Source organism: Chamaea fasciata, unplaced genomic scaffold (genome assembly GCF_029207755.1).
Source record: "Chamaea fasciata isolate MVZ Bird 193981 ecotype frontalis unplaced genomic scaffold, bChaFas1.0.hap1 SCAF_7, whole genome shotgun sequence".
Classification (NCBI taxonomy): domain Eukaryota; kingdom Metazoa; phylum Chordata; class Aves; order Passeriformes; family Sylviidae; genus Chamaea; species Chamaea fasciata.
The window spans coordinates 56054583-56067469 of record NW_027094092.1 but is presented as its reverse complement, the minus strand read 5'-3'; the positions used below and the strand labels follow the sequence as shown (position 1 = coordinate 56067469).

Genomic DNA, 12887 nt, shown 5'->3' with positions numbered 1-12887 from the left:
TTTTTGTTCTGCTATGTGTTGGTTTTGAATTGTAGCAATTTTTAAATGCAGATTAAAATGCACTGTTTTAAAAGTGAGGTAAGCATGGCACATTTCTGGTAATCTTTAGGAAAATATGCTAAAGAACTGATGGGACATTTAGAGAGAGATCTGGCAACGGTATTCCAGTACTCTGTAACAAGGACTTGCCTACCTGGTGTGTCTTAAATATTTACCTTCAGGCAAGTGTGCAGTGGTGCTTTGAGGTACATTATTGTGGATTTGTCTAGAGCATCATCAAGGCTCCCAGTATTTGGTATCTTAAGTGGATATTGCAGCTGCTGGGGAATTGTTGTGACGCTTTATGATTGTTCCTGTGTTCTTAGTTCCTAAATGTCTGTAATATGCCAGCTTCTACTTGTGATTTCCACCAACTTGGCGCTCAGGAGCAGGGTAATGAACTGGAAGGGCCTGGCAAAATGATTTTAAGCAGCTCCCTTGGTGGCCTGAGATTATCAGGCAGCCCTGTGGGCTCTGCTGGTCCCCTTGGAGTTAATTCCAAGACAGGTTCAGCATATGGCAGTGTTTTGCAGCACCTCTCCTCCCTCACCTAATCCACCTTGGTGGGGTTTGGCTCTCAGCTGCTCAGTCATAAGTAACCACCAGGCCAGACACTCACAGCAGGCTCTGAGGACACTCCTAAGAGTTTATTTTGCCCTGCTATAACCTTCCAACTTTCTGCTTTGAGTTTGCTGCTATGGTGCTGGCTTGCCACTGAGATTTGGTGTCTGAAGGATTTAAATTAGTCATCAGTTGACTGAGATGTCCACTCACTCACTCAGAGGTGTGCTTTGGGGCACTCAAGATGAGGTTCCTCCTGTTCTTTTGAGCAGCCTCTCTCAAGCTCAGGTGATGGTGGGGAGGCAACAGCTCAACCCATCACAAATGTGACACAAATTTGGCATCTTTGAGGGAGAGCAGAGAGGAGCAAAGAGCCTTGGGTTGGAGGTGAGGTGACCTGTGAGTGTGAGTTGTGATGCCCCATGCTGATAAATTCTCTCCTTCCTTCTCAGTTTGCTTTTGCAGAAACTGTTAAAAATTTTTGTATTGGGGCTGTGTTGAATGAACACATGTAATGGATGGTAGCAGAATTTTGTTGTCCCTGCTGGATTAAGCCATCACAACCCAGACATCCTCTCACAGTGTGCGGAGGCTGAAGGGAATGGTGCATCCACTGCAGTCCTGCAGAAGAGACTGGAGCACTGCACAAGTGCTGCCACGTCTGCAGACCTGTACAAAGCCTTTTTTATTGGGCACTGCTTCATTGCTTGAGGAAAATAAGAGGAATGGAGGAGATGCCTCGGGGAAGGAGTGCCCAGAGGGCTTGGAGGGTTTGAGGGTAGGGGAATGCTACTGGAGAGAAGTGACAAATTTTGACTGTGATGCAGAGAAAATCTTGTCTTTCTCCTAAATAAAAGTTACTTGTAGGTACTTATTTTCACAGCACATCCATGAAATGAGGAGGTGGTTTTGCTCCTGTTTTTTCAGATGAGTAGCTGTGGCAAGTAAAATTGAAGTGAAAATTTTCTGAGGTTTCAGGTGCCAAATCTGTTGTGACCACTTGAAGGGGTTTTTATTGACAAATACAGCTCCAACAATTTCTGTTAAACACACAACAAGCTGCTGCCTTTATTTGTATTTGCAGCTGGCTCCCAGTGGCCCACCCACCATCACAGGGGCAAGGACCAAGTTTCAGTATGCCTTCATGGCAGGCCAAGATTTGGGAAGGAGGTGAAGTACAGAGCCAGGCACTGAGTAGGAGAAAATGTATATTGAATAGCTGTGTGTTCAAAGCCAATTCTTCATTTTTGGGCACTGAATCTTTCTTGTAGTTGAGCCCTTTTTGATCCTGTGGTTCAGGTGTGAAAAATAACCTGTATCCACAAATGAATCTTATTGAGATATATTGCCAGCTTCAGTTCTGTGGTTGCTGATGTCCCCGTGGCTGTCCCTGCAACCCATGTAAGATTTTATCCTCTCTGCAGTGCAGTGTATGGCTGTGTGATACCAGCATGAAACCAAACCAGCCTGCAAGTCAATGTATCAATGCGGAGCATTCCTCCTGATAGCTTATTTCACCTTTTTAAACCAATAAACGTCCTGGAACAGATGGGCAAATTAGGTGAGGTCCCCATTTAGTCCTTGAAGTGATTCTCTTAGTTCATGGTGACAAGCTCAGATTTGCCATATGGCTGCACTTGCAGGACTTAACACTTTCATTACCTGCCTGGGCTCAGCCTGTGTGGTGACAGAAGCTTTGCCTTGTGTGTTGCACCAAGCTGCCGTCTGGCTGCAAACCTGGAAGAGTCTCAAAATGTTAATTTTCATGGGATAAAGTAACCATCAAGGCATTAGCATGCCGGGAAAGGAGAACAAATGAATTCTGTTCAGCTCAGAAGATACTCTTACCACAGGAGGTTTGTGCTGACATCTTTGTTGAGGGGTGGGGAATACAAACATACTAAGAAGCAGGAAGGGAGCGTTGTGCTGACTGTAAAGATGGACACAGAAAATCTCTTGCTTTTGTTACTGAAGGAGGAGGAGTGCACAGGCTACATGAGGGCGGTAGACAACCGAAAACCCATGGAGTGGGATTTACATCCTCAGCGTGCTCTGGAGCAGCACTCCTGGGCCATGCATTAAGAGGAAAGAACTAGAAAGGAACTGTGTTGTGCATGGCCGTGTTCCCTTTCCTGGGCCATCCATCACTGATTCTACCTCCACACTTTGCTTCCCAGCCCGGTGAAAAGGAAATGTTTTCCTTCTGCTTTGCTGTTTGCTTAGTGCCTGTCTTGAGGTTGGAGGAGCACCGGTGTGTCACTGAAGGGTGTCTGCACTGCCTGGGGCTGTGCAAAGCATTTGGATGATGCTTGAACCTTCATTAAAGCCACCAGGGCCTGCCTCCAGGAGTTTTGGGTCTGCAGACCAGTCTCTGCAGTAACTGATGTTGCATTTCTGTACCTCTGGGCATCCTGCAGCTCTTGCCACTTGCGGCCAAGCTGTGGGAAAGGGGATGCCACTTCTCAGCTGCTCTGGCTACAGGCACACTGATGTGTTTTCTTACTTGGTGGGTCTAGTCCATGTTTTCAGCCTTGTGGAGAAAGGCAAAGCTTTTGTGTATGTAGCAGGAATGGGTTCAAATGACTGCGACCTTTAAACAAGCATGAAAATTCAGGGAAGCTAGCAAGGTCAAATGTGCCTTCTCATTCTTTTAAATGCAACTGTCCTTGGCAGCCGGGCCTTTTCCCTGTGTTTGCAAGCTGCCAGCATCATTGCATTGTCCAGGAATCTTAAACTGCCCCACTCAAGTCAGCCCTTTCCTTCCTTCGTAGAACTTGGGAGACTCAAGGTGTTTTCAGCTCATTTCCTGCATACCCTGGGGGGGGCTGAAATTCCAGAACAGACTGGAACTTCTCAGGTTGCAAAAACAGTGGGAAGGAGTTGAAGCTCTCCAGTGACACGACCTTGTGCTGTGCTGGGGGTCCAAGGAGGCTTCATGGGGAGTGCAGTGAGCTGCCAGTTCCCTCTCCTGCCTTGCACCCTCACTGTGCCTGGGTTGCCCCAAAAGTCGCTGCAGCAGCAGCAGCAGGCCCCGGATTATGGGTTTGGGGAGCGAGTGAGTTCACAGCACACCCATCAGCTGGTCTCTATTTATTTTCCACCACATTGGTTACCCTTTGGCAGGGCAGACAATCAGGCACCACATATTGGTGTGCTGTCCTACCCTGTGGCGGCCCGCAATCAGTGTGGGTGCACTCGGGGTTCAAAGGTCTTTTTAAATTGCTGCAGATCAATATTGCATGGCACGGGAAGCGAAATAATGCTGCAGGGAGACCTCCCCAGGTGAACAAGACAGCAAATGTCCAGCAGAATCGTGCTGGTTTGTGGCAGTACCACTGTAAAATCTCATTTATGGGTTTGGGGTTTTTTTTGGTACACAAAATATGTGGATGGTTGAAATTTCACTCACAAAGTGCCTGCTTTCTTTCCGTGTTCTCTCTGGCCTTTGAGGATTATGCTTCTCTTCAGTGTAAAAGCTGTGACAGAATTCATTATTGTCTCAGGCATGATGGTTGGGCTTATTTTGGTTATGCAATGTGTGCAGGGAGCAGGGGGAGCTGGCAGTGCAAGGGGAGTCCCTATCTTCTGCACACCATCTTCACTCCCAGTGTCTGCTGCAAAGCTGGGGGTTATTTCCCCATTTACTGAGGTCAGTCATTTCAAATGTGGCTTTGAACCACTCCGGACAATAAACTGTGGAGGTGATTTGGCGTGATTTACCTGTGCAAATGTCCAAAGCCCTCTCACAGTGTGCTGTGTCCTCTCAGGCACTGTGTGTTCTGCCATGTGAGCCATCAGCAAGTCAGTACAGGTCTGTGGAAAATTACCTGAATACTGAAAAACCTTTGATTTCAAAATCATTCTTTGCATTTTTGGTGGGATTATCACAACTTCTTTATTTTTTTCCCTGATATTGGTTGGGTGGGGAGTGACTTGTAACCCAAGGTTCTCCGACTTCTGCCTTTTTTTTTTTTTTTTCCCACCCCGTGATCTCTGGCAGTCATAACACACAGAAATCATGACAGTGTGTTTTTCCACAGACGAATGATATCATAAATGAAGATTAGAGGTTATTTTGTCCTCTGACATAACAGGCTATTTGCAGTGGAGGCCTTCTGCCTGCTCTGGAAGGTTAAAGAGAGGACAGGTTAGTGTGTGGGAGATTTAATTCGTACTTTAATACCTGGGATATAATGGTAAAGGCGAGAAAGCAGAGCGCAGGGGAAGTAAGGATACATCTTTGTGCGTGGTGCCTGTGCGTGGACGTACGTGTGCTCGTTTTTTTGGGTTCGCTTCAGACCGACTCTGCTGCAAACCATCCGGGTCTGAGGCTCCAATCCCTCTTTCTCCCAAGAAATGAGCACCGCATCCGCCCTTCTCTGTGCCGGAGGCTCCAACCCGCCACCTTTTTGTCGCCAGCCGCGGGCATCCGCCCGGGGTGCGCTTCCTCACGTGCTAACAATTCTCTTGTGTCAGAATAAAGCTCTCGTGGTTTTGTTCTGAGGAGGGATGCGGCCGTTCGCCAGGTAAAATCCCCACTCAAAACGTAAGGGTTAAAACAGGGGGGAAAGAGAGAGAGAGAGACAGAGCTCCGGTGTCTCCCCAGCTCGGGGTCGGGGAGGAGGAGGACGGGCGAGCCTCCCCCCCACACCCGGGATGCTAAAGCGGCGAATAAATAGGGCATCTGTGGAGGAGGGGTTTCCTCTGCCATGCCTGCCTGGTCGCACAGACGGTCCCCCCTTGCAGCCTTGGGATTTGCAGGCTGAGGAATGGTTTTCTCGTGCGAACCGTAAGTGCCGTGTGGGTTCGCGGTGCCGGTGGGTTCTGGCGGAGCAGCGGGACCCGGCGGCCGCGGTGGGGGGAGCGATGGATGCGCTGCGCCAGCGCCTCGCTGCAGCTCGCCTTGGACGAGTGGATGAGTGGGAAGTGCGGCACGTTAGCAGCAGGAATAGTGCTCAGGGGCCTCTGGCTTGCGATCAGCTGTGTTTTGGGGCTGGCACCCGAGGCGGTGGAGAGCCTTGACAACAACCTTTGGGCTCGCCGGCGGGGTGACGCGAGAAAAGCCTCCCCCAAAGCCTCCCCCGGGGCTTCTCCCTGCCCGCACAGAGCCCCGGGGCACGGGGCGGCTGGCACGGCACGGCACGGCGCGGCACCGGCACCGGCCGAGAAACGGCCTTGCCTTCCATGGGAAAGGCCCAAGATTTGCCTTTGGCATCACCTCTCCAAAGCGCGTCTTTTGTCCCTCGCACGGTCAGGCTCTCCCCGCGACTCACTGAACAAAGGTTTCCTGGGCTGTGCATCTCATTTGCTTTGCCGCTGGTAAACAATCCTGTCAGCTGGCAGGGCCATTTCAGCCCCTCCTCCTCCGAAAGACATGTACGGAGTCGCTTTTTCTGATGACATTTGCGCTTGTGAAGGAGGGTTTGGAATATATGCCAGGATGGTTTTCGTTCTTTCAGACACTAAAATTTGAATGCTGCTATTTACCTTGTTTGAGCTTCCCCCGTACCTTTCCTTGCAGCATTTTGACAGCTAAAGCGATGCAATAGGGCATGCATTTCGTAATTCTTTTTGTTTGTGTGAGTACATTTCAATCAACCTGGAAGCTCCTCCTACTGCTAGGTAATTCTTGAGTAGTTACTTCAAATATACTGTGTATTTCTGGGGCCGTGCAATGATTCTGCCTCAGATAGCTTAATGCTTTTCTCTCCTAACCCAATGTTACAACTTCAGTGAGAGTATTAAGACCCAAAGCCAGTCTCGAGTCAGGTCAGTTAGTCCTTCTGTTCACTTTTGCAGTCAGCTTTCAGTTATAATCTCCTACTTTTGTTCTTTTTCTGCCACTTCTATTGTGGTGTAAAGATAAAAATATTTAAAAACTGGCTTTGTTTGGCTTATTCCAAGCAATTTATGCATGTGTCTAAGTGCTAATCAGGGTAGATTTTTTACCTTGGCCCATTGCAAAGGACAAGACAAGTTTGAATTTGTTGGGGTTTTCTTAGATTAGTGGTAATATTTTAATTGGATTTTTTTATATTATTACCTTTTTTTTTTTTTTTTTCCTTTCTGGAGGCGTGTTGAATTGTGGCAGGCGAGTTCTCAGTGGGAGGTGAACAATGGATAAGTAGGTCTTTTTCTGTAAACAATGAGTTTTTCCTTTTTAACCAATCTCAATTAACTTGAGAATCACACTTCATAAAGGAAGAATTCGATCATCAGTGGTGGCACCTTCCACCCTCTGGAAAAAGATGGTTTTCTTTGCCGAACTTGAACTTTAGATGCTGTTAGTTCACTGTGAGTTGGGTGATTGATCACCTGGATCTGGCAGGAAGCTTCTGCCCCCAGGCTTGGAGGCTTGCACTGTGCACCCCCACCCAGCTTCTGGAACCAGAAATGCTCAGGATGCATCTCAAAAGAGTTCATGAAGTTTCTTTCATGCAAAGGTCAGGTGATTTGTAAGAATATTTTCAGGGTGCAGATAGGCTTCTGAGAATGGTGGTTGCAAATGAAGACTTTTGTGGATGTAATTAGTCTGTTTCACTCTCTTCTTTGAGCTGTAGCTGGGAAAATAGCAGTTATCTGTGACTTCTGTGCAAGCTGGGGATGCTCATGTTTTTCACCAGTTTACCTCTTGTTTCAGTGTAGAGCCCTTTCTCTTGGGCTCTGTGTCTGCTGACAGGAGCAGATCACCCAATGTGAGTTTCTGGACGAGGCTGCCTTCCCATTTATGCACCGTGCTGGTGTGAACTTCTCTTAGGTTTTTGTTTGGCTGCTTAGCTCAAGTTTGAGATGAATGGCTTAGTGTGTTAAGGGTGTTTAAATGACTGGCAAATGGCAAATTGTATCCAGAGTAAATAACAGATTAAATTACTAATTACAATGGTGTGTCTAATGGCAATTGCTAGAAAGTAAATACATGCTCTCAGTTCCACAGTGATGCTGCTGTCTTTGAGACTGTTGCTTCTGGTAACACTAGAAGATAAAGATCCTCATGGTGACATTCATAACTTGAAAATCAGAGTGATTTCTAAGCCAAAATAATATTGGAGTGGTGGTGCAAAAAGCCACGCTTAGATTCTAAAACTGTTGCTTTTTAAATTTATCAAATGTACTTTCAGTCATAAATGCATGTATTTATAGTCTGATATCCTTTGGTTTTGCTTTGGACTTCCCTGGCAGTGTTCATCTATCCACTGTGCAGACTGAAGAAAGACATTTAGCAACGTGTGAATTTTTCTGTAATGCAGCTTAGGGGTGGGAAGCGGGTGGATAGAGGCAGAGAAGGGAGGACAGGGAGGCAAGAGATGATCCTGAGCAGCACAGTAAGCTGTGGTGGCAGCAGGTCAGCTGTGCCATCAGATGGTCCCAACATGTGCATGGCTCCAGAGCAGTTGTGGGAAGCATCATAGAATATGCAGGAAGGAAATTGCCACAGAATACAGTCTGGGACAGGGCAGAGATCAAGCCTTGCTTTCCTCCCGACTGGCCTGAAGTCATGCAGAGTTAATAATGCAACAGTGTAGATGTTTAGCTCAGACTCTGCCGTTCTGTGCTCAGCGCAAAGCCTGTACTGTCCATCTCTGCAGGGAAAAGAGTTCTGAGTCACCTGCCTTTGGAGGGCCACATGCCTTGGGAGTCACTGGCCCTGCTGAGCATCATAACCAGCCAGTTCCAGATTAACTGGTGGGAATAGAGCAGAGGAAGAATTAGTTCTCCTGATAAAAAACTGCCAGCCCATAACAGCACAAGAAAATGATACAATGACATGTTTATCGAGTAGCATTCAACAGAAGCAAAACCAAGAGCAGCAAGATTTACACAGCAGCTGTTTGCTTGGGAGCCAGATTCTGCCTGCATACAGGGTTGAACTTGGGACCAGAGTTCTGAAAAAAAACTTGTTAAGAAAAGCAATAGCGGCTAAATGCTTTTGTCATCCACTGGTTTCCTCTCAATCAGCTGCTGCAATGGAAGACAGTCCTTGTAAAGGGGCAGAGGCAGCTGCTTTGCACCAGTGTCAGCAGCTTTTTGGGTGCAAGGCAGGAACAAGGTGGACCATGGACTTGGGCCAAATCCTTCAGGCTGGCTGGCAGGCTTGCAACAGTCAGACAGTACTAATTTTACTTTTGGAGAGTGCCGAGTTGCTAAATACCATCCAGGAGCTTCTGCGTAGGACTGTTCTTCTCACCCTCCTTGTAAAACAACTGAAAGTACTGCCTGGTGGTTTTGGACGAGAGGAAGGGGGAGCTTTCCATGCTGCTAATCCGTATGAGACACCAAACTTTTTGGCCTTACTCTGTAAACAATAGGACTGAACAAATCGAGCAGGATCATTCCCATATCTCCTCCATGAGTGCTTTATCTTAAATCAAGTGTCTAGCTGATGTGTGTATCCTCTTTGGTCACCTTAAGGTTGTTAATAAGATGGGCTGTTGCTTACAGGGTGGCATATTCATTATGGATTAGGTGTCTTGCATATCTTCTGTCATTGTATCATCAGACACTTGCAAAAGCCATTCATTACAGATAGTTTGGACCACTCTTCTCTAAAACTTGCCAGGATAGTTTGACAACAGGCAGGACAGTGGGCCCGGAAACTGTCCAGGTACCCTGTGTGGGCATTTCTGCCATGGAGCAGTCTGTCTCTTCCTGCATTACAAGAGATTACATCCCTCACCCTTCCCCAGTCCCAGCCTGCACAAGACCTGTGTTGCCAAATCCATCAGGGCTCAACTCAGACCCGTCAATAGTCCCCTGCATTTGGGGACATGCAGTGAACCTCTTGTACAAGCTGTCCTTGCAGTTCCACTGCTGGTTCTGTTTATATGGTGACAGTTCCCAGCCACTGTTGCCAGTGGATGGGAAATGTTTCAGCCTTTTCACAATACAGCCTTTTTAACTTTTTGTGCTGCGTTTGACTTAAATAATTGAAGCTCATCTTGATAGTTGTTGGACCAGGCAGTAGCTAAAGGTTTAGTTTGTAAGTTTGCATTTTAGAAATCACTTGCAAGGTTCAAAAATTCATCCTAAGGCACAAGAACATAATGAGAGATCAAGAGACCAGCACAGCCAGCAATGCTGGCTAAGAGGTGGGCTCTCCCTAGGACATGGGTGGAATGATTTCATCTGACTTCAGAGTCTGCAGTGCTGATATTTATAGTACTGCAGGGTAGACCATTGCAGGTCATGGGGAGAAATACATGTTTTTTGGTACAGTTCATCTCATCTTGTGATCTGGATGTTTAAGACAGGTCTGATACAAATCATGATTTCTTTTTTCTTCTCCATTTTTTTTTCTCCATTAAGACAGTACCAAGGTCTAGATGACAAGCTCTGAAATAAGTCTGAAGAGATAAGTGCCACCCTGGTGTTGCCTTTTTAGTATTTTTTGTTGGGAATTGAAATAAATGAGAACTTTAAGAAAAATTGGAGGCCAGTGAGGTAGTTTACCAGATTTTCCTCTAACACGTGGAGACAATTTTCCCAAAATATAAAAGCATGCTACTTGGGTAATTTGAGGGGCTGATACGGGGGTTTGACATGGGAATATGCTGCTATGGCTGGAAATAAAAAAAAAAAAAAGGTTGTCTGCAGTTTGAGAGCTGTGCTACAAACAGCTGTAAGAAAAGGACACAGTCTCAATGGTTCATTTGCTTGTCCACTGCACAAGTTTCCCATGCCATTTGATATTCTCCCCCATCAGGATTGTTTATTTTAATTTTTCACCTGTCAGGAGAGTCTGGCATATCTCTGCATGTTTTTGTGGTGTTTAGATGAGCTTTAATGCTGTGATGCTACAAGTTCTATAGTAGCTGTTGTTCAGGCCTTCTCCTCTCCTGTCAGCATCCAGAGGTTGGTGAGGCTCTGGCACAGGTTACCCAAAGAAGCTGTGGATGCCTCATCCTTGGAAATGTTCAAGGCTGGGTTGGATGGGGCTTGGAGCAACCTGGAATAGTGGAAGGTGTCCCTGCCCATGGCAGGTTGGAGCAAGGTGATCTTTCAGGCCCTTCCAACCCAAACCATTCTGTGATTTTCCCAGGTATTGGACCGGTGGTTTGTGCAGGTTCTGCCTCTCTTGGCAGAGTGGTACCTTGTTGATTAGTGTGAGCCTGTTGTTTGCTGAAGAAGACGCCAAGCAAAATCCACGGCAGGAAAATTAGACCATGGATACCCTTTTTAGTTTAACTGTGGCAAATTATGATGCAAATTTCCACTTAGATGAATGTCCAGTGCTCCCTGGCAGATGAAAATTCACCTTGCTTATACAGTTTCATTAAAGCCTTCACCTACTTGCAGCTGTAGAGCAGGGGCCTGCTGAGCCAATTTAGGTAGGTTTTGACTCAAACACGGCTCTGATTTACAGGCCGCAGCTTGACGCGACATGGCTTCATAAAGCCATGCCTGTCATCACCTCCTGCTAACATCCTTTCCACTGATTGACCATCTTTGTAACAAAATGTTCTTCCTGGTTTGCTTAGGGTGAAGAAACTGAAGGAAACATTTGCTTTTATACAACTATTGGACAAAAACATGAGTAACCTTCGCACCTGGTTGGCCCGGATTGAGTCTGAGCTTTCCAAGCCTGTTGTTTATGACATCTGTGATGACCAAGAAATCCAGAAGAGACTGGCAGAACAGCAGGTGGGAAATAGCAGCAACCAGAGTAAATGAGCTAAAATGCTGCTGATTGGTCCTGGTATAAAATCACCTGTTTCTTTTCTTTAGCAAGCCCTTCTGACTGTTTGCTTTGCATGGCGTGTTCCTGCCCAGATGCGTTACATGGAAAATTTCTGTTTGCTTGCAGTAATTTCAGTATTGTGTTGAATTTACCCCCACTTCTCCCTGCCCCCCCTGCACCCAAGGAAAACATGCAAAATACAAACAAAAGCAAATTTGCTCAGTTCAGTACAGCAGACTTCCTGAGGACTAGGCAGGGCGCAGACAGTGGGCAGAGTACATGAGCATGACTTAGACTGACAAGGCGTGAATGCCGCTCTCTGCAAAATGGCCCTGTCAGGTCCAAGTGCTGAGATTTGATGCGTTGCCCTCACTGGCTCCAGTTCTTGTCCCTTCCTTGCAGACAGCAGAGTAAGCTTGGCAGAGCAGGATGTTTGAGCTTTGGGAGGTGGATTTGTGCAGACACACCTTTGGCTGAGGTTTGGTCCAGAGGCAGGCTCTGAAGATCCCTCAGGGCTGAGGGAGCTGGCGTGTGAATCCTGCTGAAACAAATGTGAACCAACCTCGCACTGCTGGGTGTTGGTGGGCATTTATCCAAGGCAGGGCTTACCAGGGGGATCTTAGGAGAGGAGTTGGGACAGTCCTGGAGTAAATTTCTCTAGCCAGCAGCTAGGCAAGGAAAAGGAACTTCTCCAAAGCACAGACTTGCTGGTGGAGTCACCCATTGCTCAGGGCTGTGCTGTGAGTCTGACCAGGTTCTAAGTGCTTGGCTGTCATCAGGCCTTTGTGTTAAACAGCATAGTTGCCCAAAAACTAAAGATCAGGAATAAGTCTGTCAAGTTTGGAACTTGGAAGCTTTATGGCATCTGCCTTTAGGGGCACTTACTGGTATCCTTCCCATCCTTTCCATCTTTTCTCTCTGGCTTCTGCTTTCATGTCTGAGGATCCCTGAGTGACCCAGACTTGAGGACTCTGTTCTCTGCTGGTTGGTGTGGCTGTCTTTCTTGTACTCATGTCCCATATGTCACAGGAAGGGCCAGCTCCTCTGTGACAGGATTGAAGGTGGCTCCCACTGACTGCACCGCAGGAGCTGATCAAACACCAGCACCTCTCATGATTTCATCTGCATTGTGAATGGTCATGTAAAGCCCAAAGAAATATTTTCTTCTCATTCGAACCTTTTGCATTCTCAAAGGCCATGATAAATTGCCAGGCAGTGCAGAGTATGGAGCATAAAGGAATTGTGTCCAAACTAATTTATTTTTATTATCAGCATTCAAGCTTCAGCTGGCTATAAGAACCATCATCTGCTGCTCAGAGCTTCTTACTGCTTCATTTTTTTTGGATGTTGTTTTAAATACAAACCTCTAGGCACTTCTAGATTCCTACAGTAGCTTTTTAGCAGGCTGAGTATGAGAAGACTCTGCTGACTAAAAAGACCACAGTAAAAAGAAAAGCTGCTTTTGCTTGGCATTAGGGAAACATTTATCTGAATGCAACAAGTGAAAATTCTTTCCTGGTTTTATCTGAACAATTATTTCAGCAAGAGCAGAGCAATGGTGAGAAATATGCCCTACAGGCTTCTTTTATTTGACATCCATGACTGGATGTCA

General features: G+C 46.7%; 1 protein-coding gene across 3 annotated transcripts in view; it reads left to right on the top strand.

Annotated features, from left to right (window-relative positions):
- SYNE2 (spectrin repeat containing nuclear envelope protein 2) overlaps window positions 1–12887 on the top strand; it is a 174110-nt gene that overhangs the window by 144347 nt on the left and 16876 nt on the right. For all 3 annotated transcript variants that reach the window (XM_066188996.1, XM_066188997.1, XM_066188995.1), the window contains exon 102: window positions 11076–11238. In XM_066188996.1, the coding sequence (XP_066045093.1) occupies window positions 11076–11238 (163 nt within the window). The remainder of the gene's footprint in view (window positions 1–11075; window positions 11239–12887) is intronic.